Consider the following 27,709-nt stretch of genomic DNA (forward strand, 5'->3'; position numbering starts at 1 on the left):
GAGCTTTACAAACAACATACATTCATCACTGAAAAAGAGCCATCGCTGGACAGAATCTGGTAAATCTGAATTGGAAAATCAAAGATTGTGGAACTTTTCTAAACTTCACCCACTTGAGCTGCCAAAATTAGATGCAGCTATCAGTAGATTGTGAAGATGTTCAAATATGATCATGCATACTGTCTGGTCTTTGCTGGACTTGGCTTCTTCATGAGGGGTGGGGGGAGTAAATGATGATTCTCTCTCACACCCACCCACTCACGGCACTGAAATGAGCTGTCACTGAGCAGATTGCATGATGATTCTCTCTCCTTTCGAACATGTTTTGATGAGCAATGAAAATTAACAATGTTGACCTTTAGTATAGTATAGTATAGTATTCATTACTGGCATTTGAGTTAACTGCTGTTAGAGTGGGGCAGTTCACATGTCTGGGAGCTATTGTTTCCGGCTTTCTTCAAACTCAAGACATTGATGCTCAAGACACTCAAGACAAAAAGACAGTTACACTTTTACAGTCACAAAGGAAAGGGCAAAATCAATTTCAAAGCTCCCTTCCCTTATTCCCATAAATACTCTCTATGCTCCACCTAACCCGATAGGGGAATGAAAAACAGATACTAACTCTACCTCTGTTTGTTGTACATCTGTCTCTTCTCATATGAGTAAAACAATGAAAAGTCAGTGCCTCTCTCCTGTTAACTTGGGGATGAACTGCGTGCTATCTTTAAATTTAAGCACTGTAAGGAAAAAATGTATTCATGCTTCTGTGAGCTCTCTTCCCCTTCATCAGCAAGCTTCTCCATGCTTGCCTAGCAGGACTGGCTAGACTCCCGCTGGGTTTCAGATAGGTCCTGGCTCTCCATGGTTGGTGTCCCCTGCTGTATCTCCCCTCTCCTCTTCCTCCTCCTTACTATTCACAGCAGGGGTCATTGTCTCAGGCTCCACCTCCACGGGGTCTGCAGGGTGATGGTGGGATCTCTGCCAAATATGGCCTGCAGCTCGTAAAAGCGGCAGGTCTGCAGGACAGCACCAGATCCACTGTTGCCTTCTTCAGATATGTGGTATCCCTGGCAAAGTTCCTCGCATTCATGTGGAACTGCTGTTCATCCCTGCTGTATCCCTTTTCCTGCATCCCCCTGCAATCTTCTCATAGATGTCCAAGCTTTTTATGACTGTTCCACAGCTGTGCTTGCATCACCTTTTCTCCCCACAGGCCCAGGAGATCCAACACTTCCCGTCTACTGTGGGCAGGAATGCATTTACTACCTTGTGTGTGTGGAGCCAGCATGGTTGTTTGGGCAGTTACACACAGCAAGGATCAGCTGCTAGGTGTGCTTACCAAGGTGGGCAATCAGGAAAGGCATTTCAAAAACACACAAGGCTTTTAAAGGTGGAGGGAAGGGGAGGCAGGAGCAGAGGTTTCTGGCCTCTGAGACCCCTGGACACTGGAATTTAAAATTGTGACCAGACCATTGTTGGACAGCTGTTGGAAAACTGTTAGGGTTGACACGTCATGTAGAGTCCACAATCGCACTGTAGGAACTTAAGTAAAGTAGGTTGACCATGGTTCTATGCCCTTCAAGGGAGGTGATTTTACTGTGTCACCATAATGGGTTCTTACATTGGCTGGAGACAAAACTCAGTGTAGTCACATGCACGAATAGGTTGATGCAAGGTGACTCATATCAACTTAACTTTGAAGTGTAACCCAGGCATCAGTTCACATTTCCAAGGTTGACTTCACAGCTGAAACAGCAAGAGACTTACTCCTTTAAAATGAAAGCTGAGACTGGAAAATAAGAAGCAAACTTAAGAGAGGTGCTGAACTGCTATAACACAGCGTTCCAGCCCAGTTCATGCCCTGCCTCTAGTATATTGCATCTGGTTAACAACACACAGCAAAAATACAGATTTTAGCAAAGACAGCAAAGGAGAAGCCCATGTCTGGCTACCTAGATTCCCATATCAAAGCCATGCCTGTAGTATGTGAGCAAATGAAACTGAAAGGGAATGGAGGACGGGGCTGTAGTGAGGCAGACTAATTAAGATCAGTGGTAAATTAGCTAGGGCACCAGAGTTATATGCCAACTTTGAGGAAAGGAAACTTGGAATTTTTAACGGATACAAATGGTCAGAGCCTTGGTTGTACTTCTCATCTAAAAACTGGCTACAAGATAACCAGACATGCAATGAAGACGCCATTTTCAGCATGCAATCTTAATACTTAGACCTTCTAAACTTTATAATTTAAATGCACAGTGTAACTCAAAGCAGGGGGAAGTCAACAAAGCAAGCTGAAAACCTACGCATTTTGGCCACGCATGTAACCAGAGCACACTTAGCACATTAGATTGGGTTTTGCATCCTGAGTAGGGTGACCAGACAGCAAGTGTGAAAAATCAGGACTGGGTGGGGGATAATAGGAGCCTATATAAGAAAAAGACCAAAAATCGGGACTGTTCCTATAAAATCGGGACATCTGATCACCCTAATCCTGAGACCCATCATCTCTGGGCCCTTCCTCCAGCTAAATATGGGAAATTGCATGCTGGGACCTGTCATCTCCATGGGTCACACTTTGTAATCATAATGACAGGCATCCGATGAAATGAGCTGTAGCTCACGAAAGCTTATGCTCAAATAAATTTGTTAGTCTCTAAGGTGCCACAAGTACTCCTTTTCACTTTGTAATCAGATCATCTGTGAAAATTAAATGTGCTCCCTGGGACATGACTCTCTTAGTAAGTCACTAATACGGTCTCTGCCAGGAAATACCCAGACCTTTACCCTATTAGAAGCCTAACTTTCTTCTCCTTTTCACATGCACCAAAAAAATCTCTAGGCAGGAAAGGTCACAGCTGAATCTCAACTGTTTCACTGTGTGTGCAGCGTCAGGAATTCTGCATTCTCTTCCCAGTTGTATCACTCACTGTGTGAGCAAGTAAGTCACTAAGCAGTTAGATACCATTGTGATGGATGCTATAAAAAAGTTTTAGCTATAATATGGGGATAAAGATGTCTTCGCAGGCCATGTGAGGCTTAATTAATGTTTGCAAAGTGCTTTAGGCTCCTCACTCAGATGGCATGTGCTCAGGAAAGGCAAAGGATCATTATTAACATAGAAAGCTTTTCCCTTCAACTTTATGCATCACAAGTGATTTCCAAATGCTTGTTCTATTTCTGAGCATGCATTTGGTTCTGCATAACATCATTTCAAATCACACATGTCTAACAAGAGATAAGGATGAAGTCGTCCTAGTGCTATCAACTGTGGGAAAAGAAGCAGAATATGCCATGAGGTTATCCTAATCATTTACAAAAATAAACTGCTGTGGTATGTGAATTGGTTGGGCCAGGCTGAGCAAATGGTGCATCCCGTATGTATCTATGTGTTAGTTGAATGAAGGGGCAAGAATTAAGTCCTTGAAATGTAACCTTGCTTGGGCAGTTTCTAAAGCAAAGTGTAGCGTATCTGGCCAAGCCTTTTTGGAGACAATTCACTGCAGTTCTTTGTGCAACACTACTGGCAAGAAGCTATCAGGATTGTGGATTAGTGCTGTCCATATTAATCGCAAGGGTCTCCTTACATGATAGTGAAGATGTGGAACTTTCCTCTGTGTTCACTGTAGTAGATGATGATTCATTTTGCTTGTTTCTGTTTTTTCACAAGTGACAGATAGATCCTAAGTAGAATTGAAGAATTTAGAATTTTTTACTTTTTAGCCAGACATTTAACATATTGGAATTTCAGAACAGGAAAGTCTGGGTTGTTGACAAGTCAAGCGTATAATTTTACAATTACAGGTAACATGTTTTCCTTTGATCACTGCTGCTCTAACCTGTGTACATGGCTAGGCACTGGCCTGTCTTGTGGATTGTATATGTTTCAGAAACACTAAGATGCTGTAGTTTGCTCTTTTATAAACCCAATTAATCACTTCTCTGCCTGCTAATAATAATCACTGTACTCCTCTTTTGTAAAATGTTTAGTCTTCCCCATTATTAATGATTGCCACTTCAATTGGATCTACTGGTCATAATTAATAGTGGAGTTTTTATTTAGGAGAATTGTTTTCCCAGTAGTGTAGTTCAGTTCCTGTAGGTATTTTCTTTTAGGCTGAACTGTATTCAGTTATCCAGTCCTTACAACCTGCTTTGAAAACATCACTTAAAGTCATTCATCCCTAAGGAACATTAATAATTAAGTATTGGGCCAAGTTCTGCCTTCAGTTACTCTTACATGGCTGTCACTACTGTTGACTTCAGTTATTCTTTAATTGGACACTCAAATAGTTTCCACAAAATCTAGATGTTTTGTCAAGGCTGGGAACTCTCCAAATACAAACACCCTAACTGCTACAGAGTTCCCAAATAAGTTTCACTGGAACATGCTCTATTGGCATCCAGTAAATACGGTATTCTTTCACTGTTAATGTCTGGGTGTTAACACATATGGTTTGTCCATAATTCCCCAGTGAAGCACCAATCAGTCTTTTCAGTTGGATCTCTTCCCTGCTTACTGTCTTTTTCTAGTACCTCAAGAAAGCAGTGTTTGGTGGGGAGTGGAAATCTACAAGGTCTATATTCTTACGTGTTTGCATTGGTCCCATAATGTCAAGATCTTTCTTTTCTTTTTATTTCTCCTTGTCTGAAGCACTTGCTCACTATTTAATAATTTCCATATTTTCTTACTGTATGTACCATTACTGCATTGTTAGCATCCTTGCCCTTCTGAGACTTTCCACTCTTCTGTCATGTCATGTGGATAAATGAGTCATTCTATCTGTGATCTGCTGAGCTGATTGACAGCTAGTCAGGGTAGTGTTTTGTGCTCCGTGGCTGTTACTAATGCTGCTAAAAGTTTTTTAATATATTTTTTCTCTGTCTAAATCTTTAACAGGTTGAGTCACTGTTTCATTCCCATCTCCTAAATGAGTGTGCACACATGAGTCACTGTTATTTTGATAAAGGGGTTATAATCTCTGTATCTTTCTAGTTTTGTTTGACCAGTTGGTTCTTTCAGAATTTGTTAATTTAGGGTCTCATCTAAACCCCTAGAAATGGGAACCTTTCCACTGACTTCCATGGACTTTGGATCAGGCCCATTGTTTCCTGAAGGTGATTGGTAAAACAGTTGGAGAGACATATTAGTATCTATCTAACATTCAGGAATTCTATTATTGAGCTATTTCTTCTCATTGTTTATGGACGCAATAGTAAAATGCAAACATATCGAAGAGTACCAAAAATAACAGAAAAAGAAACTTTTGAAAAAACTTTAAAGACAGACATGCTAGTATGAATATTGTACAGAACTGCAGTGACATCTGTGAATCAACCTCCACAGGGACCAGCAAAATTAGGTTGCCAAGCAGAGGCAGGTCTTTAATTAAAATGTGAACATTTCACTGGAAATCACAAAGATCTTAAACTCTGACTTTTGGGTCCAGCTGAGCTGCACTGGGTATAGGACCTGAGAAGGAAGGGCCAGCATGTCTGTCCCAACCCCTGGGGCTGCTGGTGCCTGTTAGAGCCTCAAGGCTGTTCTAACTTGCACTGGTAGTAACAGCCCATAAGGCCTGTTATTTTAGCCTGGGGTTCTTGGAACCCAGGGCACACCACCCAGCCCTCTTCACATCCCAGCACATTCCCAATGCACACCAATACCAGAGGTACTGTGATATTAGAAAGTAGCATAAAGCCAACTCTCCCACCTGGTGGTACTAATTAGAGCTGCTTTATGATCCCTTTGTACTGCCAGAGCATTGTAAAGCATCTATGTGAGAACTGACCGGCCCTTAATTTAAAGTGACCACTTCAGAGACATGGGGTTGCCAATGGAATTTGGGGTCTTTAGTGTGTGCTTCTTTGTGTTCTGATATCCCTTTAGAATTAAAACAGACCAGGCAAGCTTTCAAACGGAGCAGTGTACACACCTATCCATGAACATAACTCCAGTCACAGTTTCAAATGTTTTTCAACTGTTTTTCTGGACTTCTTTATTTTGGTTCAAATGAGGTTTTGCTGCTTCTCAGCCAATGCCCTTCCATTGGAGCCTGCACTGAAGTCATGCTGTTAAATCTATAACATCAATTATTGCTACAGCAATAGGAGAGGCAGCATGACCCTAGTGGAGTAATCTCGGGACTGGGAGACAGGAACTCCCAAGTTAATCCTGCCTCTGTCAGTGACCTGCTGTGTGGCCCTGGGTCAGCCCCTTAACCTGTTAACTGCTCTCTCATCTATAAAATGGAATAATTAAATTAATGCAGCCCAAAGGGGTGTTGGTAACCTTAATTAACTCCTCTTTGCATACAGCTTGGAAGATATAGATTACTATGCAAGTGTTTACTCTTGTATTTATTAATTGATTCTGCTGTTATATACTCACAATTATGAATGACTTTGCTCCAGGATTTGGAAGAAGTAGCAGCAAGTCGGGGGGGGGGGGAGGGAGGGAGATCATAGGTCTTTATGTAAAACATAAACATACCTCAGCTGGTATCAACTGGTATTGCTATGAGAATGCTGCTGATTTACAGTACCTGGGGCCCTGGCTCAGATATCTTCAGTGATAGCATATATAACAATACAGAAAAATACAGAGCATGGCCATTTCTCTTTGTTCTTGACATCCTCTCTCTTTCTTTCCATTGTGCTCTAGTCACAGACTTCCGCTTTTCAAGAGGATGCTCTGAATGCAGTGAAGGAGTTAATACGTCTCATAAGTCGTGTTAATCATGTAAATCCTCCTGGCCTCATCACTGACATTTTAGATGCTAGATTTTTGTCGCACTGCCAGGAAGTATTTAACATGTTACAGTTGCTCATGTTGTTTTTGCACTGGTTTAAAAAAAGAGGGGAAAACAGTCGCCTTGTGTTTCCAGTTAGGAGACTGAATACATTCCTAAAGGAAAAACACATGATCACACAGATGCCTGAGATAAATCCCTGCCCACATTTTATATTTAAGTTGAATTATTATTGTGCCCAAATCTGATAGCTAGAACTGTTGCCTGGCTTGACTTTTCCAAACATCTTTCTCCTTCTGTTCAGAAACTTTAAGGGAAGAAAGCGAAAAATGAATTCCTTCAACTTAAAAAGATTTACTTCCTTGATCACATTACCAACACAAAAAGAAAAGGAGTACTTGTGGCACCTTAGAGACTAACAAATTTATTTGAGCATAAGCTTTCGTGAGCTACAGCTCACTTGTAGCTGTAGCTCACGAAAGCTTATGCTCAAATAAATTTGTTAGTCTCTAAGGTGCCACAAGTACTCCTTTTCTTTTTGAGAATACAGACTAACACGGCTGCCACTCTGAAACCATTACCAACACAAACATTTCTCCCTGCAGTTTGTTTGTTTATTCAAAGCTGGCTGGGGACCCAGGCTGTAGGTTCCAGAAATATTTTCAAGATAACAAAAGTGGACAGCAACCTCCAAAGAGGTTTCAAAAAGATTTGCATCTGTATTTAAACTCAAAAATGCCATTTATCAGGGTTTGTAGAAATTTGAGATTATACAAGTCTCAGTTGATCCTGGTGCACAGTAATTAGTAAAGATGCTTGGCCAAGATTTTAATAAATGGGTGCCAAAATTAGGCTCCGAAATTCATATTCAGGCCTCTAAGTAACTATATGTGCTGAGGAGCTGGCACCTTCTACTGACTTAAATAGTCAATCACTATATCTATCTACCTCAATTATGCTAACAGAGGCACAAAAACAAAATACAAAACAAAAGAAAACAACCCGTCTCTCCCATAAACCTCCAAACCAAACCATATATATATTTTCAAACTAGCTGGTCTAGCTTTAATCTTCTAGGAGTGTTTTACAACCAGTCTTTTGCAAAGTGTCCTTGTAATTGTATTGTGTGCAAACCACTAATTAACATAACCACAGTATTCTTGGTATACACATACTTTTCAGAGTCTTTGACAGAGAACAGGATTGCAATGTTTACAGTTTTCCTTTCTATTTACTGGGAGGTTTGATCCCAAGTGAAGAGGGTTTGGCCTTTGCAACATTCTTCTTCGAGTGATGAGGATTTAGGAAACATTGCTTTTCTGCCTCTCATTTCAAAACTACAGTTGGATTCTTTTGAGCACAGAAAACTTATACAGTGTTGAGATGAGGCACTTAAGGATACAGGATGCTTCATAAATTACTATTAATAATTTGGTCTTTCTCTTCCAAGTCTTCTCGTTCAGGGTGTGAAGTGTTCTTTCTGCATTCCAGCATGTGTGAGTGTTTTTTCCATCCTAGACTTTTTTTTTTTTTTTTAGTGCCCCTGGGAGTCTAATAACAAGATATCCAGCTCCAGGCCCCATCATCACCTTCAGTGGCGTCACTGCTTGGGAGATGATGAATCAACTGTTCTCTCCTGGGTAATGTTGGGCAAGTTAAACACAGATGTTTAGTGCTCATGAAATCAGTACACACTTTATGCAGAAACTGACCACAGTTTGCACTGTCTCAGGAGTGGGAAAGTGGGGATGTTGTTACAGGCAGCTATAAAGAATAGCTGCTGCAGATCATGCCTGAGACCACTGGGCCAGTCCAGGAAATTCATATGTTAAGACTTAAAAAATAACTTTTTTGCAGTCACATTTTTGCAGAGTTGAAAGAGCTCACTGAACACAAAAGCAGCACACCCTGCCAGATTTTGCCTCCATTAACATTTCAGTATCTGAAGTTAAGTATTTTTTCACTTCTATAAATAGCTCTATTATCAGTTTTCTGTTCTTGTGAAATACAGTCACACTTTGTTTTTCAGATTTCAGGGAAGAGTTTACATTTTTAATTAAAAGTGACCAAAATTTGCCCCTGCCGTAACTATATTTGCTACTGCTTTTAGGTCACTTCATTGGGCTTTGGATCAGGCTGTAGTGGATGAACAATTCGACACCATAAATGCTTCTAGTGGGTATTCCTCTCCAAAGATAACGCTACTTCTTCTTAAAAACACACTTTTCTGGATTCTTTCATTTCTTGTGTAATCGTATGTATCACATACCAGTGGAAGTCAGAATAGGGCCTGATGGTACATGCATGGATTTCAGAAGTTTTCCGTTGTGCCACTAATGAAGAACTGGTTTATAGGCTGAGAAAAACAAAGACTTTCCAAAAATACGGGATCCTTGGTTAGATGCAATGGTATCAAATAGACACTTCCTCTCATTGTACTCCCATGTACTCACTACATTTTTAAAATCAAAATCTTGCTGGATTTAGCAGGGATCTCTAGGATTCTCAACTCAACTAAAAAAAAATGGTGACCAAAATATGAAACCTCCTTGTCACGAATGGTAGCTGGCAGTGTAACCTGTCAGTTATCTGTCAGCAGGTGGTGAAATTTGGTTGCCATTTTGTGCAAGGCACCTGACACTTTTAACATGAAGCTGAACAGGGGAGGATTATTGACTCAGGGTATGCCCTGAAGCATGAGGATTAAAGTTCTGTAACTCAATGACATTTTAGGAAACATGAGTCGGATGCTAAGGCCTGATTCCGATCTTGTAACAGTATACGTCAGGAATATTGCCATTAAAGTCTGCGGCGTTACATTGTTGCGAACCTGTCTAATGGGGAGCAGAAATCAGGACCTAAATCTCTACAGGGTTTCTTCAGATCCGCAGTGAGACTCATTATTTTAGCTGTTAATAGGGAAGGGGGAAGGATCACAGCCTGTAGCCTTTAGCACCTGCTACACGGAGAGTGAAGGACCCCATTTACTTCTGTTTTATTAGTGCTTCATTCCACTCTCCAAACACTAGAGGCTCAAGTGACAATCTATCCTGTTATCTACTTTCCTGTAACTAGCTCAACTGGCTTTTAGGAAGGAAAGAGAAAATCAGAGCATAGCACCTGAAAGTCTCTCTGTTGTAAACAACTCAGAGCAACTCACTTACCAGATCTTCCCGATACTACATTATGTAGGCTCTCATTTTCCATTCCTGGTGTGTGCTTGGCCCCGGTTGATAAACAGAAGCCTCCAATAGCCAATCCAACCTAACATTTCATAAATGCACCATATATTTTTTTCCCCGTTCTGAATTATGCTGAGAGCTACCCATAGCAGATGCTGATACTCATGTCTGTTTCACTCAAACAAGACAGCTTTTGAAAGTAGGATTTTTTTGGATGAATAGGTAGCTGGGTGCATGATCTTTGTGGGCTTACACTGAAGAAACCTCTGGATCCCTTTGGACAAACAAACAAACAAGCAGGATTTATGCTTGCTCTCTCTGCTTTGCGCTGTTAAATGGTTGCTGCATTTCATCCCATAGGGTAAAGTGATTCCTATATCATAGATAGTATGTAAGTTAGTTTGTAACGTGCTTTGGGATCTGTCTGATGAAAGGTGCTATATAGATGTATATCAGGATTCAAATTAATCCAAGATTAAAGGCTAGGAATAAAATTAATGCTAGTCACCACTGGCTTATGGAAAATAAGTCGTGTCAAATAAACCTGACTTCATTCTTTGATGAGATTACAAGCTTGGTTGCTAAAAGTCACTGAATCGATGTGATATACTTAGCTTTTCACAAGGCATTTGACTTTGTACTGAATAACATTCTGATTTAAAAAATAGCACTATACACTATCAATATAGCACACATTAAATGGATTTAGAATTGGGTAACTGACAGATTTGAAAAAGTAGTTGTCAGTAGTGAATCATCATTGAATGGGGGTTTTCTAGGAGGGTTCCATGGGGGTCAGTACTAGGCCTGATGCTATTCAATATTTTAATCATGATCTGGAAGAGTCACTGCTGATAAAATTTGTGGACGACAAAAAGATTGGTGGAGTGGTAAACAATGATGAGGACAGGGCAGTCATACAAAGTGATCTGGATCACCTGGTAAACTAGGCCCATTCAAAAAATGTGTTATAATGCAGCCAAATGCAAAGTTCTACATCTAGGAACAAGGAATGCAGGATATACCTACAGAATGGGGAACTGTATCCCAGAAAGCGGTGACTCCAAAAGGATCTAGGGGTCATTGTGGACAAGCAGCTTAACATGAGCTCCCAATTCAATGATAGGGCAGGAAGGATTAATGTGATCCTTGGATGTATAAACAGGGGAGTAATAAGTAGAGCAGGGGGTGATTTTACCTCTGTACAAAAGCATTGGTGAGACCAATTCTGGGAAACCAAATCTAGTTCTGGTGTCAGCATTTTAAAAAGGATATTGAAAACCTGGAGGAAAAAACACCCCAAAAATGATTCAAGGGCTGGAGAAAATGCTGTATAGTGAGAGACTTAAAGAGCACAATCTGTTTAGCTTACCCAAAAGAAGACTGAGATGTTGGATGACAACAATGTATAAGTACCATCATGGGGAGAAAATAGGGCACTAAAGGCCTCTTTCATCTAGCAGAGAAAGAAAGGCATAATAAGACCCAGTGACTGGAAGCTGAAGCCAGACAAAGCCAAATTGGAAATAAGGAACAATTTTTTAACAGTGAGGGTGACTAAGCTCTGCAACAAAATCCTCATCCTTTGAAGACTTCAGATCAAGAGTGGATGCCTTTCTGGGTGTGAAAGGTACTGGGCTCAATACAGGGGTAACTGGGTGAAATGTAATGGTCTATGTTACACAGGAGGACAGGCTAGATGATCTAATGCAGTGGCTCTCAACCAGGGGTTTGGGGCCCCCTGGGAGGGCTGCGAGCAGGTTTTGGGGGGGCACCAAGCAGGGCCAGCATTAGACTCGCTGGGGCCCAGGGCAGAAAGCTGAAGCCCCACCACGCAGGGCTGAAGTCCAGGTCCCTAAGCCCTGCCACTTGGGGCTGAAGCCGAAGCCTGAGCAACTTAGCTTCACGGGGGGACCCTGTGGTGTGGGGCCCCGAACAATTGCCCTGCTTGCTACCCCCTAATGCCAGCCCTGGGCTTTATATGCATAAAATCAGTTGTTGTGGCACAGGTGGGCCGTGGAGTTTTTATAGCATGTTGGGGGGCCTCAGAAAGAAAATGGTTGAGAACCCCTGATCTAATGGATCCTTCTGCCCTTAAACTGTATGACTCATCATCATCAAGTGGTAGCATAGCTCACTATTAGATCTAAATCTGAGATCTGCTCACATATGCTGCCTCTATATATATATATTCATAAAAAGAAAAGGAGGACTTATGGCACCTTAGAGACTAACAAATTTATTTAAGCATAAGCTTTTATGAGCTACAGCTCACTTCATCGGATGCATTAGAAAAGAAAAGCCTTTTTATTTCTTAGAAAAATACATATTCTCTGGAAAGAGTTTGCGATCAGACTCAAGCAACTAAATAGCTGGGACAAACATTTAAAGAAGTGTTCGGTTAAACAGCAGAGGAGATAAGATGCCCTGGGACCAGTGGCAGGGCAGGGGAACAGTATAACCTTGTGGAGTGAAATTGTCCAGAAGCAGAGCACCACCACTCACTTTGCAACAAAAAGCTTTTGTGTCTCCATGCAGATTACTGGCACTATAAATAGTTTCTGCTCAAAGTAAACATTTTTTGAGAGTACTCTGCCCTGCTGGCATGAGATCCTCAGGCTGAGCAGCTCAGCAGCAGCTTCCCAAGTCGCTCTCTCTCTCTGCACGTCCACACATTCCCAGTGACACAAAGCTGCTAATGCCTCTCCCCTCACAAACCGTCATCAGACCCCAACCATTAATACAGACAATCCTGATGTGGCTTGTTAGTGGGTGAGGCTCTATACAGATTCCTCAATTTCTATATATTTCACAGCCTGGGGCTGAATATATCTGGTTTTATAACAGCTTTGAAATTGGCCTGGAAGCTCCAGGATGATTTGTATGGGGATATGTTGACGCTCCTGCATTATCTTAGGACACTGAGAAACAGGGTCCACTCTTTTAGATTTGGGGGAGACAGAAAGAGGGTAATTTGTCACTAAAACTGCTTTCAGCCAATAGTCTTTTTCTCATCTCAACACTGCCAGCTTTCAATGTTTTATTGGAAGGTTGCAGACTTCCCCACTTTCTTTAATGATCCCAGCAGCTTGTTGAAATGAGCTCTGCATTTTACAACCCAGTTTGTTTAAAGAGTGTGTGTGTGTGTGGCGGTAGGAAGTCTGGCAAAAATCAGAGCTTGCCACATTTTTTCCAGGCCTATATTGTGCAACTCCATATTTCTTTGCCATGTTGGCCTCATGAAGTAACATTAATGGAGTCCTTACGTACAGCTCAATGCTTGGGAAATTTAGTGGAAAACATAATTTATGCAAGGAACATAGATAATCCCATGTTCATTGCAAGCCTGCTGTAAAAATGTCAGAGTTACCTTCTGTGGAGAACTAGATTCAGACTGCACTTAAGTCAGGTCAGAAGCAGGTCAGGTCTTTCTGAAAGGAGAGACTATTTCCTTGCTGTGCAGGAATTCCTAACAGTCCTTTCTGCTGTTTGTTTTTCTTACTGGAACATTTAGTGGGTGTGCAGTTAAGCACCACACAGCTGCTGTGGCGATTGCGTCTCAATGTTATCAGCTTTGAGGATGGGTTCACGCAGCCCCCTGAGAATGCCACTGTCCCAGTTCCCTTTGATCACATGCTAAAGACCAACCATCGGCCCCAGGACACCTCGGGGCTCCTCACTGTCACACGCTTTGTTATCCTTTGCTGCACCAGAGTCCAGTGAAGTCCGTGGCTTCAAAATCAAAGTCCCAGCTGCAAAGCATGATAGTTCAGCTAATTCCTTGCAGGGGGCTCTGAAGACTGTTCCCTGCCACATAAAACATGAGTCTCAAGAAAAAAATATTGCAATTCCTTACAGGCCAGCTCTGGTGGCTCCATAGGAAACAACAGACATCAGCAGCGTGATACAGCCAAACCAACATTCCTCTTGTCAAAAATGGCCATGTCACTTCCCACCTGGCCTGGGCCACACAGATCAAGAAGGCAAGAAACAGAAAAACAAACACTTTAGAAAGATGCAGTAGTGAACTGGTGTAAAAGTGACATGCAATGGGCCTTAAGGCTAACTGTATCTTTTGCTGAACCAGTTTGCCCAACTTTGTGTTAATCTAGTCTATCAATTTCTTCCTATCTCTCTAGGCATATTGATACATGTTCATCATTTTGGCCTGGAAGGTTTTTTTTATTTATTTTTTAACCCACTACTTCAGAAAGTCTGTGAACCAGAAAGTCTCTGCCCTAAAGATCTTACACTCAAATCCAATAGAACAGTGGTTTTCAACCTGTGGTCCCTGAACCCCTGGGGTCCACAGACTATGTCTAAGGGGTCCACAAAAGGTTGCCATTACCATAGAACCGTGGTTTTCAACCTGAGGTCTGTGGACCCATGCCTAAGATTTCCAAAGGAGTCCGTGCCTCCATTTGAAATTTTTTAGGGATCTGCAAATGAAAAAAGGTTGAAAACCACTGGAACAGAAAAAGGCAGTACAAGGGGAGGTGGAGATGAGAACTATTAAGAAAATGGTCAGGGGAGGAGGGGGAAGTTTCCTTAGATATTTTTTTTACTTTCATCAAAATATCAAAAACTACCATTTTTTGGCCAACCCCCCCAGCCAAAGTTTTCAGTTTTTGGCCACAAAGATTTGGGTTTCCAGTTTTTGATGAAAAGTCACCATTTTGTTGAATTGAAAACTCATTGAAAACTGCTAGAATTTTTGACCAGCCCTGGTGGAGGCAGCATCAGTGAGGAGATGGCCTAGGTCCATCTAGTCCTCAGGGAACATGCAGGTTAGTGGGAGGAAAGGAAGAGGTTTAGGCACTTGGGGTAGGGAGGGCTGTTCTAAATATTGGAGGCAGGGAGAAAGAAGGACCAAAGCAGAGAATGGGAGAAGGAGACAAAGGGAGCAGATAGGAGGCAGGATTGGAGATCCTGAAGGAGTCATTTTATTTAAAGAGCAAATGTAGTGTGCCCATGCTCCTGCATCTCTATCATGCTTTATTATTATTATTTAATATTGGCACTGTGCTGGTAGCTCATAGGGGTCCCAGACAAGGAACCTAAAGGCCAGTCTTTGCCCCAAAGGCCTTACAATCTAAGTATTTGTGTGAGGCCCCCTAGTTTGTGGGTTTATTTAACATCTGATTTGGAGCAAGTGCAGGAACTCCAGCCCTTGCTGGATCAGCAGAGCAATCTGTTGGTGCTGTTTCTGGATAATGTGTCTCTCAGCAGTCACGCTGCAGATCCTCCCTCTGCCAATTATGTGTCTCTAATACAGGCATCGCTTTGTGTTCAGTGGTGAATTCCTTTCAGTTATTTTCGGGTAAGTAATAGTGCGTGACTCAAAAGTACCATAGAGAGATTGGTTGATGTCAACTGATATATCTTTGGAAATCAGACTCACTTCCTGAAGTTGGCCTCAGAACAGAAGAGAATTGAGTCAAGATGCTCAGGGATTCTAGGCTCTCCAGGTTGGTTTGGGATCAGAGATCATAAAGAGAAAGGGAGCACCTGGCTTTGCTGACTGGCTTTTCTCCTTCTACAATGACTTACTCAAATCACCCTGGCAATTCTTTTGCTGTCTACTTTTTCTTCTGGGTACTGTTCTCTCTTCCAGCATGTGTGGCAGGGGCTAATGAGGGTCTGTATCAGACTGAATGGTTTGTTCTTGTCTAATGAACATAAAAAGAGAGTCTTTCTGGAAGAGACAGAGTAAGACAGATTCACAGCAGACCCAGCTAAGCTGCCTTTTTTTGGCATGAGGGGATTTTCCCAGCTGGTGTGCAGGCAGCTAGTGAGGTTGAGGCCGGATGGCACCAATGTCCATCTGGTATCTTATGCAGGAAGCACAGGGTGGGAACATCTCCCAGCTACTAGTCTGATTTGGTTTCTATCATGTGTATCGCAAGATTGAAGCTGGAGAAACCAAGTTCACTCCTTTCTTGTTATTCTCGCCAAATTGCTCACCTTGGACCCAATCCAAATCTATTAAAGTCAGTGGGAAAGCTCTCATTGTCTCTAGTGGGAATTGGATCAGACTCTGTGAGTATGTAGCATATTTTCCATTTATGCCACACCCACTGATTATATTTGATCTTAAATCAGACTGTAAACTCTTTGGGGAGGGACTGTGGCTTCCTAATTTGTCTGTACAGAGCCTAGCACAATGGGGCCCTGATCCTGAGTGCACTAATGTAATACAAATAAATAATAGTATTTATCTATCTATCTATCATATCTGGATTTTCACATTGCTTGTCACTATGCTGTCTCTCTGCCTTCTGTCCTTAATTGTTGTATAGTGCTGTTAATAGTTGCTGCTTTTCATCCCAGAGCTGACTACATTTCAGTGGTGGTTGAAGTAAAGTGTGCATGGACTTCAGATCATTTTTTAAAGTATTGTATATACTTTGGGATCTTTTGGAGCAAAAAGTGCTCTATAAAATGTATGGTTGTTACTCTATTGGGTTTTTCATTTTGCTTTTATACCAGAACACTTAGGGAAAAGGAAAAACACCAAGGTGCAGCTGAGAAGTGAATCTGAACAATATATAAAGGGAACCTAGAACAGCTGTCCACACAAGGCACTAAACAGGTGGGATGTCTTTAGTGGTTGTTACAGTAAGTAGAAGATCTCTGTGATAAAGGCAACAGTGTTCAAAATTGAAGGAAGGATGTTAAGCCACATGCAGCTGCTGGGAGATGAGGTTTCAATACAAATCTAAACAAAGCTTTTGCTAAAAGGAAATAGATCCTCCTATGTGTAGGGAGGTTGAAACTGAGCAAGTAGCTGCTTGACATCATCAAGCTGAGCATTGGATTACAACAAACAGGGACTTGGAAAGAGAGGTAGGACACGCCCCCAAACCCTTGAAGTGCAACTTCATTTAGCAGCTATTAGTACAAAGAAACTGTAAGTCTGAAACTGACTGTGATAAGCTGGCCAGCTTGGCTGCTTGCCATACCAGGCAGGTATGCTGGGGGGTTAACTGAGCCTGGATTTGTTCATTAACGGCTTGATTTCTTAACTTGGAGAGCAGTTGGAGCTGTGTTCCGTAAGTACAGTTTTACATGCTGCTAAGAGAGAATGGGCTGCAGTGAATACAAACGTTAGCAATTTTTGGTGCATCAGATATAGGAGTAGTTATTTTTACCCAGTGATATGTATGCGATTACAAGGACGTGCTGATCTGGTCCAAAGCTCTCAGCATTGTTGTGTGGGAGCCAGAACTGTGACTCTGATAGATTATTTGTCTAAAGATATATTAAGCTTTTGCCTAAACTACTGGGAATGGCATAATCAAGCTGCTCACAAACCGCAGACTAGATGGAATCCCATTTTCCTACATAGTGTTTGTAGGTTGGTTGGTAGGGATGTGGCTACCATTCCACTTGAAAGGAATGCCATTCAGTGCTTGCTCCACAAGTGGAGAGAGAGTATTCTTTATTTAGCAATCAAAATGCAACGTGTCTCTGTGACACCAATGGGAGCATCTAGCCTGATTTCTGTAGTCTGTCTGTTTATTTCCAGAAAGTGACCAGGCACTGGCACAGAATATCCTACAGCATTGCTTTAGCCTTTGGTTTATGAATGAAAAAATAATACAAATCCACAAGTTGTCCTGAGGAACTCTGTGTATGGAGCATATACTGTACCAGGCACGTTGTGCTGCGATAAGGGTGATCATGTTATAACAAGAAATATCATTAAGGACTGCGAGGAATGGCATGTGTACTAACGGTTCAGTCTGCACCATTGATGTGAATGGGAGTTTTGTCACTAGCGTCAATGGAAGCAGAATCAGAGATGCTGTAGGGTCCAGCCTTATAAGCAAATGCCAAAAATTCACTGTTTTAAAATGTAGAGTCTTAAATAAAGCTACAGTGGGGATGGATCAGCAAAACACTTTAGAAACTGGATTGAAAAATCCTCCCTTGTGGATCAGGGCTTTGTCCCCTGAGCAACTGATATGGCTTATGGGGGTGCAGATCATATAAACCTCACAACAGGTGAAAAGGGATGGAGGAAGGGAAATGTTTCCATTTGCTCAGGAGGTAGTACTAGGTCCACAAAATGTGAACCAAATCCAGCTTGCCTTACTCACAGGAGCAGTCTCACTGGTGCCTAGACTCTCCTGGGATGGATGGATGGATGGATGGATAGATGAGTCTATTAAAGAGTACATCAAATAAGAGGCAGACTTAGACAATACGTTACACCAATGAAATAGCAATAAGGTGAGCCCTTTAGAGAGGGGAAAACTCCAAGCTTAGCCTGCAAGCCAGATGCAACCCTTGGAGTTCTGCACTAAGAATTGCCAGAACCCTCCTGTTTAATAAGAAGATGCAGCATGTAATGCAGTAAGCAGTCCATTCCCTGACTGCTGAATCCAGGCCAAGACCGACCCTGTGTGGTAACTGTGAAGCACAAGCTGCATTTTCCAATCTGCGAGCTAGAGAGAGCTACAGAATCATGAGTAACCAGCATCCTGAAGACACTTCAAGCCTCTTCTTTTTAGTGAGGGACACTACGTTGGTGGCAAGGACATATGGATGGGTTGAGGCTCAACATCTGGTTTCATTACGCCACAAATGCAGTTTCACTGAAGGTCTCTAGAGATACCAGTCATCTATCTCAGTGATACCCAGCCATCTCAACCACAACGGGAAACGCCAAGTCTCCCAGGCAAAGCTACACCTAGTTCCTAATATTCACTGAGAGATCCCATTTCACATATGAAAGAGTAGACTGAAAGCTCAAGTACCTTACAGAAATGGGTATAATGGGTAAGGTAGATGGACTCCAACCATGGATATCTCTGATAATGAAGGCACCAAAACCCAATAACCCAGATCAAATCAGAATATGCATGGATATAGAATATCAGGGTTGGAAGGGACCTCAGGAGATCATCTAGTCCAACCCCCTGCTCAAAGCAGGACCAATCCCCAATTTTTGCCCCAAATCCCTAAATGGCCCCTTCAAGGATTGAACTCACAACCCTGGATTTAGCAAGCCAATGCTCAAACTACTGAGCTATCCTTCCCTCCCCAAAACTGTGCTCCTCTGGGAGTGGCACGACTCACCCAACGTTGATGCTACCATTGGTGATTTTGAGGAAACCACAACTTTCTCCTTGTCATTGTCAGTGCTAGATGTCATCAGCTTGAATTTACACTAGAGTTGAGCTCTCTCATCACCGGAACTGCTTAGAGTCTTTCAGTTTAGTGAAATCTGGCTTTTGCAGACTTTTACACAAAGACTTTCTGGTTTTAATTTATGGGTTTGGACATTTTAAAAAAAAAAATGTCAACAGAAATTTTGAACAAAACATTAAGCTTTTGTTTATTCTGAAAAAAATGCTTTCTTTTCTGTTTCCACATTGACATGTTCCATATTGAAAGTTTTTGATTGGTCATTTTAGTCACATAGTGAGTTGGAATGTTCCATTTTCAAAATGTGCGTATTTCAAATCAGAAAAATGTTGAGTATAATTCTGTAGAACATTCAGAACATTAAAACTGGATCATCGTAAAACATGAAAAATGCTTTCAAATTTGCTGAAATTCCTGTGTATCAACAGTACACATATAGTCCTGGAACCAGTCTGAGCACCTAACTGTCTTTAATATATTTATCCTCAAAACTCTCTTGTGAGTTAGGGAAGAGAGATCCCCATTTTGCAGGTGGGGAACTGAGGCACAGAGAGACTACGTGACTTGCCCAAGTCATGCAGGAAATCTGTGGAAGAAAGAGAAAATGGAGCCTGAGTCCCAGATTTTTCCTAACCACGAGACCATCCTTCCAATTTCTGGTTTCAGAGTAGCAGCCGTGTTAGTCTGTATTCGCAAAAAGAAAAGGAGTACTTAGAATCATAGAATCATAGAATATCAGGGTTGGAAGGGACCCCAGAAGGTCATCTAGTCCAACCCCCTGCTCAAAGCAGGACTAAGTCCCAGTTAAATCATCCCAGCCAGGGCTTTGTCAAGCCTGACCTTAAAAACCTCTAAGGAAGGAGATTCTACCACCTCCCTAGGTAACGCATTCCAGTGTTTCACCACCCTCTTAGTGAAAAAGTTTTTCCTAATATCCAATCTAAACCTCCCCCATTGCAACTTGAGACCATTACTCCTCGTTCTGTCATCTGCTACCATTGAGAACAGTCTAGAGCCATCCTCTTTGAAACCCCCTTTCAGGTAGTTGAAAGCAGCTATCAAATCCCCCCTCATTCTTCTCTTCTGCAGACTAAACAATCCCAGCTCCCTCAGCCGCTCCTCATAAGTCATGTGCTCTAGACCCCTAATCATTTTTGTTAGGGAATTTGAGCTTTTCGTGAGCTTTTTTTTTTCGTGATGCATCCGATGAAGTGAGCTGTAGCTCACGGAAGCTTATGCTCTAATAAATTAGTTAGTCTCTAAGGTGCCACAAGTACTCCTTTTCTTCTTCCAATATCTGTGGAGTTGTGCCCCCCACCTTTTTCACCCCGATCTGATTCAATCTCAGCATCCCTTAGTCTTCAGTGGTTCACAAGACTCAAACCCCCAATCCAGCAGTTTCTAAAAGACTGTCTTAGCGCCAAAAAATTCAGCAATCAGATCTGATTCATGGGACTCATGGCAAATCAGTCAAAGCAGTCTGGGTATTTGAAAGACTCCAAGAGGGGAACCTCACTCTCAGTTGGGCTAAGTGGGAATTCCACAAATCCCCAGGAGAATATTTTGTCTGTGTCATTTTGGTGACTGGACTAGTCCCAGATCCTAACAAGGTAGCGGTTATCAGAAGCATGTTGGTTCCACAGCATGCCAGTGAGGTACACCACGTCCTAGGAATGCTTAACAATTGTGTATACATCATTCCCAGCTACTCAGGATCATTTCTATACTTTGGTAGTAACATCATTCCAGAAATCAACCAGTCTAGGGCCAGTGGTTTAAGTGTAGGGAAACTTTTCTCCACCGCCTTAAACTATTTATTCCTTGGCTGCAAACATTTTACTGTCTCACCCTGGGGGTGTGTATTTGTCCACTTCTCCCCTACGGTTTCATGGCTTGTGCTATGATTTGCTAAATTCTTTATATCGCAACCCAGCATTTACATTGGGATGAGGCTTTGAGACCTTTGTGTGGCTTCTCTTTGCTCACTCTCCACTATAAAGGTTTCAAATCACAAGTCACTGCATGGGGGCATTCCCATAAGAGCTCTGTAATACCTGGGTTTGTTGGTGATGGCAGTGCATGCACAACTTATCCCTCGTGTAGCTCCATTGACTTTGGCAAAGTTGCTTTTTACACAGAGCATAACTAACCTGTGGAACTCATTGCCACAAGATATCACTGAGACTAAGAGTTTAGTAGATTTCAAAAACAGATCAGGCACATATATGGAGATGAATATTCACAGTTATAATGAATAGCGTATACTTTTTGCTTCAGGACAACTACTAACTGAGGTGGGGGGTGGGGGGAATATTCTACAACTGTCCATTGCAGGATTTCTTGCACTTCTATCTGAAGCAGCTGGTGCTGACTATTGTTGGAGGCAGGATATAGGACTATCTGGGTCACTGGTCTGAGCTGATAAGGCAATTACTATGTGCCTCAGGCTGAATTCAGTCCATTGTTTGCCCATGAATCAAGAAGTGTGAGGCTGACCTTTTCCAAGCTGCTGTCATCTGGACTTAACCAAAAGGGATTTCCTCTCTGGATCAGAAGTGATACCAAAGCATCTGTTGTGCAGAATAATGCTGAATTATGCCAGAATAGTTCCAGGACTTTTGGAACATCTGTTCATTTTGAAACTGTGCTGGGATCACTGCATTAATTCCATGTGTTCAGCTGCCACCCAGTAACATCAGAGAATAGAGCACAAAAAAGATGTGTACTTGGCTGAAGGCAATGCTAGTGTGATTCATTCACATGCATTTCCACCAAATGCATCCGATGAAGTGAGCTGTAGCTCACGAAAGCTTATGCTCTAATAAATTTGTTAGTCTCTAAGGTGCCACAAGTACTCCTTTTCTATTCACAATCAGGTTCAGACAATCAGATACACTGGGGATGTTCCTTCAGGTGTCCTGAAATAGCTGCCCATTAAATTCACTAGATAAAGGTACCAGATAAAGATCTGAAATGCCAGTATTCCTGGATCAGTTACTCTAGTGTCTCACGCAAAGCCCAGAATGAGACTCCTACCGTTACAAAGGGAACACACTGTGTGAAAGTCAACCCTGCCTAGAAGGCCTTTGCATCACATTAATCATAGAATCATAGAACTCGAAGGGACCTCAAGAAGTCATCTAGTCCAGTCCCTTGTACTCATGGCAGGACTAATTATCTAGAGCATTCCTGCCAGATATTTGTCTAACTTGCTCTTAAAAATCTCCAATGATGGAGATTCCACAATCTCTTTAGGCAATTTATTCCAGTGCTTAATCACTCTGACCGTTAGGAAGTTTTTCCTCCCTTGCTGCAATTTAAGCCCATTGCTTTTTGTCCTGTCATCAGAGGTTAAAGAGAACAATTTTTCTCCCTCCTCCTTGTAACAACCTTTTATTTACTTGAAAACTGTTATTCTGTCCCCTCTCAGTCTCCTCTTTTGCAGACTAAACAAACCCAATTTTTTCAATCTTCTCTCATAGGTCATGTTTTCTAGACCTTTAATCATTTTTGTTGCTCTTTTCTTCTTCTAATCCAGCAATAGCCCTGGCTGGGAGGATGCATGAGCCACACAACCCCAACAGGAGGCATCTGCACTCCCACGTGCTCCAGAGGGGACTACATGCTAAGTCTATATGAGCCCTTGGGGGACTGGCCCTTGCCAAACCTCACGTATGCACCTCCAATGGCCCAGAATCCTCATGTAGGGGATTGGGGTGGGACAGTGCTCACTGTTCCAGTCCACAGGCTGGAATCAAGGCTGTGGATTGGAAAGTTGAATTCCATCCTCCAGCCAACCAATGAGTTGCCCTCTCAAAGTTGATTACTTTGGGGGGCAAAGGCGAATTCCACCCCAGAAGAGCAGGCCTGCACAATCCTTCCTCTTTGCTTGCTAGTTCAGGAGAGTATGCCCTTATGGGTCTTTTGTTTTAAGCTCCTCCTGGGGCAGAGCCACACCTGTATTTGCAGCAAATCTGGAGCACTGGGCTCTGGCTCTTTGGGCTGCACAGACAGTGAGACACAGAAGAGCAGGAGGGCAAAGAAGCATAATGAAAGAGCATGGACTTTCTAAGTGGGCATACTTCCTTCCTAGATTCATGTGCCTGGCTGGTACCCTACTGGGGGCAATGTATTTGCCAGACATGTGGGAATGCTCCTTCGTTTCCAGCCTGGCATGTTAGTGGAGCTCCTGATTGTCAAAGGAGGAAAGAATGCAGTAAATGTGTGTGGTCAAATTTTCCCTTCTTTATCTGGACTCTAATAATAATGCTTAGTATTTTGCATTTATATAGCCCCTGTCATCTGACCATCTCAAAGTGCTTCCCAAATATTAAATAAGCAAGTCTCCCAACTCCCTCTGTGAGAGAAGCAAGAATTAATAATAGTGCCATTCTACTGATGAGGAAACTGAGGCACAAAGAAGCAAAGTGACTTGCCCAAGGTTGCACATGAATCAATAGCAGAGTCAGCAATGGACCTCATGAGTCTTGTCTCCTGCTCCAATCACTCAATAATTCAGTGGAAAGCCAAAGAAAAAAAAGAAAGGACCAAGATCTGCACCATGGTTGCAGCTGGGGAGGGATTATGCCTGTCGTAGTGGTACATTGGGCTAATGAATGAAACCAGTTAAAGTTGCTGCAACAGTTACTTCTTGCTTTCCATTCTGCTAATATTTGCCCCTCGGACAAAAGGAAAAAACAGTCCATGATGTTCCAATTGGTCTGAAAGCTCAAACAGCTGCTAAAATAAATAAGTGCCTTGGCTGAATTTTGCAGGTCAGGAGATTGCAATCCACCAGCAGTTGTTAGGACTACAGAGGAAATTTATTTGACTGAGGTTCAGGGATATAGGGATAACATTCAGCTGCAGGCAATGGTGCGTAAACCTAAACTAAATAAACTAAACAAATCATCTAAAAGCAGAGTACCAAATTTCCCCTTTGATCGTAAAGTATCTAATAGGGAAGTTTCACTGATTTAAACTCCAATTTGGCTGGAAACTGAAATGTATTTACATTCTTGAGAGAGCCAGTGAATCCTCTGCATAATGACAGGTTTCAGAGTAGCATCCGATGAAGTGAGCTGTAGCTCACGAAAGCTTATGCTCAAATAAATTTGTTAGTCTCTAAGGTGCCATAAGTACTCCTTTTCTTTTAGTGAATCCTCTGACCCTGCTGGGTTCAAGCTGTCAGAAGTGGGGTTGTTGCACTTCTCCATAGCATGTGCAAATCAGTTTAAAAGAGATAGAGAGAGAGAAAAACCACTTTTGGAAGCAGGGCCTCTTCCTAGGCTTTGTCTGCATTGGGGCTATAGCCAATGCGGTTGCTGCACTGGTGCAAACCCCTGATCATGGTTCACACAAGCGGTTAAATCCCAGTGTAGATGAGTTCCCTGCCTTCGTGTCCATCAAGCCAGGCCCTGGAAAGCCAGGTCCCCAGTCTGCCGGGTAAGGCCCTTTCAGCACGTGCATTTCCTTGTCAGCTGTGGTCACAGGTAGATTTAAAGAGGGGTCCGCACAGTGAAGCTACTATTAAAGCATAGCCAATTTTCACGATAGTTATTTTTCCTTTCTCCTGTTCCTCAGAAACATTTGTCCTGATGTGTATGCAGCTGAACATCTGAAGACATGGATAATGGGAAGGTCAATTAAATAAGGTAAGATTTTACATCCTAATTGGTTATCTGGAAAGGCAGCTGGGGTGACTTGATTTTTTCATTTATAGGGTGACTTAAAATCACACAAACTGGAAGGATTTCCCCCCCCCTCCATTTTGTAAAAAGATGCATGACTGCTTGCTACGTTGAGAATAACTGTTAGAAGGTAGCTGAATGAAAGCTAAAAAGAAGCTTTAGGACACACCCATACATCCTACTGACTGGACTGTGTTGGCATCTAACATAGGTTCTCTTCTAACTTCTATAAAGGGTTAATTAGATAGTGAGACCCAAGCAATGGGTTGAAGGTACAGTAGTCTGGGAAGCTGACCTGTGAAAGGAGATAACATATAAGCCTTAGGAACTCATTCTGAATAATATGCAGAAAACCTTTGTGGAGTGGCATAGCTAGGCCATGGAATTAAGGGGAATTGTTGCAAATTCCCCATTTGTTTGTATTTGATCCTGGTGTCTGTACACAACCCCAACTCATGTATTTTAGCAAGGGTTTTGCCCCTGAAAGTCTGAACCTTAAAGTTTGTGTGATCCCTCCTAGACTCCAGACAGGACTCATTGCTGGATGTGCAGATATTGCACCCACCTTTATGGTTAACATCTACTGTACCATTGTACATGACTTTCTTACAGTAGGCCTATACTTACAACATATGCCATGGTATGGTACTTTACTGAACCATGGTGAAACGCTGGCTGCCAGGGCACATGCTAATGCAAACCATGGTCTGCTGTCTCTCAGTTTGCATGGCATGGGTCACTTGCAGGAGGATTCTCTGCACCTTTAAGTCTTTAAATCACGAGTTGAGGACTTCAATAGCTCAGACATAGGTCAGGGGTTTGTTACAGGAGTGGGTGGGTGAGATTCTGTGGCCTGCGTTGTGCAGGAAGTCAGACTAGATGATCACAATGACTAGATGACCTTAAAGTCTATGAGTCGATGTATTTTGTTTCAGAGTAGCAGCCGTGTTAGTCTGTATTTGCAAAAAGAAAAGGAGTACTTGTGGCACCTTAGAGACTAACAAATTTATTAGAGCATAAGCTTTCGTGAGCTACAGCTCACTTCATCGGATGCATTTGGTGTTTGTGAAGCATTTGCGGTATATTTTGAAAACAATGCTTGAGATACACACACCCTGCCCTTTTTTACACATTGCATTTACACATTTATTAAACATTTCTTGCCTATACAAATGCATGTCAAAGACCCTAACTCTGTGTTTAGATTGTATCTAAAAATCCCTGGTGAGCCCCAAATCCTCACCCTTTTGCAAAGCCTGAATAATGCACACAAGGGTTAAGAGATCCAGTGGACAGAGTCCTCTGGCTCTGTAGCCACTGCTTCCCCATTGTGGAGGATAGGTGTTAATGGATAAATCCATGCAATCAGAGTTCCACAGGCTATGCCCTCTAGTCTTCCCAGATTCAATCCCCCGCTCTATGGGTGAGCCATGGAGGCATCATCATCTATGCTGGTTTTTGGTACATATTGGCTGGTAATGTGGACCTCTCTGCCATCACAATTGCACTGTTTGTAGCTTTGGTGGACCATAATCCAAAAGGATTCTCTGGTGCATCCAGCCTCATTTTTCCTGCAAATCCTCTCAATGGTTTGCCATGCACCTGCTGTGCACAGCACTCTGCCCCTCAGGTGTATGAGACAGTGTATGTACAGCTATCCCAGCCTCATGGGAGATCGGGAGTGGAGGTGGAATCTCAGTGGATGCATACAATATGACTCCTCTACGTGCTTGGGAGCTTTCTCTGTTTTCCTGATTAAATCCGTCAAGTCCACTTGGGGGAAGACTACTGCCCCTGACTCTGCAGCATCTGCATTTGTATCTGGCTCTAGTTCTGCAATTTACACAGAGCAGGATTTAACCTGTCTGTAGAGAGAAGCTGCTGTTGCTTAATGCATGTCTGAGAAGGAATTCTCCACCTTTCTTTTCCAAAGCACACAGAGGAAGAGTTGTTTCAGCCCAGCCTGGCCATCTCACTTTGGGTGGGAAGTTTTAAGGAGTTTCAGTAAGTCAGCATAGCAGGTGAAGATGACAATTCTAGGCAGATAACAAAAGCATCTGGACTGGGCTTGTGAGTCCCCTTGCACCACAGCAGGACTGATTCTATTAAGCCTAAATTGTCTCTAATACATGGATGTCTAGTCTAGTCTTGCCGGAAAGCCACTGATGACAACTTTGCAACTGCCCCTGGGAGATTAATTCCACAGACTCGTTTTTTCTTATAGCCCCAAAGGCAGGGATTTTCCATCATCATTCAAGGCAAACATTACAACTGCCTTATTATGGATCATGTAAGATGTTTTCTTTTAATGGGAGGGAAGAATATATAAGATGGCACTTAGGGAGTAGACTGGAGCCAGTGTTGCTAATCAGACAGGCTTTTTCCTTAGTAAGATTCTCTAGAGTCATCTGCTTTATTTTTGTGCTCTTACCGAGAGCTGCTGGGGACGTGACCCACGAATAAGCTTGCTGCCTACTCCCCAGGGCCAGACCCTTCAGATCATTCCTATTCAAAAAGAAATATTTCTTTGGAAAGCTGAATGCGACTCTCCTAGGCTAGTGGAGGTTTGAATAGGAGGAGAACAATACAGGTGCCCTGGGTTCTGTGCATGTTGTACTCACATAGTCTACCTGAGCTCTTTTAGGCTGAGAATCGTATACCCTAGCCTGCAAGACAGGTGCCTGGGCTCTCCCTTCTTAGTGAGAAAACCAGCATTCTCACAAATCAAGAAAACTCTAGTTCCTCCCCTTCTCAGAATATAAACAGAGGTCACATCAAATTCATTTCCTTCCCTCTCTGGGTACAAAGCATTTCCCCAAATAGCAGAGCCCTCAGTCTTCCTGAATTACTGCTTACTCCCATTACCCACACCTTGTGTCTTCCTGCTTCCTTTTATACATGGCAACAGCCACTGGCCCTTGTTGAAAAT

The 27,709-nt window shown here is 42.4% G+C and overlaps 2 protein-coding genes across 12 annotated transcripts in view; one reads left to right on the top strand and one right to left on the bottom strand.

Annotated features, from left to right (window-relative positions):
- Positions 1–15,153: 15,153 nt before the first annotated feature.
- PKIG (cAMP-dependent protein kinase inhibitor gamma) overlaps positions 15,154–27,709 on the top strand; it is a 32,688-nt gene continuing 20,132 nt past the window's right edge. The window contains exons 1-3 of one of the 11 annotated variants that reach the window (XM_043495599.1): positions 16,866–16,906; positions 16,975–16,989; positions 24,674–24,744. The gene's annotated coding sequence lies outside the window, so the exon portion shown is untranslated. Of the gene's footprint in view, positions 15,258–15,336; positions 15,406–16,621; positions 16,990–24,673; positions 24,745–27,709 lie in introns of those variants that run through there. The other 10 variants (XM_043495601.1, XM_043495597.1, XM_043495603.1 and 7 more) reach the window with 10 other exon arrangements.
- Positions 19,255–27,709, bottom strand: part of ADA (adenosine deaminase) — a 73,512-nt gene continuing 65,057 nt past the window's right edge. Inside the window, exon 11 of the mRNA XM_038369100.2 lies at positions 19,255–19,676. Within this exon, the coding sequence (XP_038225028.1) occupies positions 19,551–19,676 (126 nt within the window). The 3' untranslated portion in view covers positions 19,255–19,550. The remainder of the gene's footprint in view (positions 19,677–27,709) is intronic.

Source organism: Dermochelys coriacea, chromosome 13 (assembly GCF_009764565.3).
Source record: "Dermochelys coriacea isolate rDerCor1 chromosome 13, rDerCor1.pri.v4, whole genome shotgun sequence".
Taxonomy (NCBI): Eukaryota; Metazoa; Chordata; order Testudines; family Dermochelyidae; genus Dermochelys; species Dermochelys coriacea.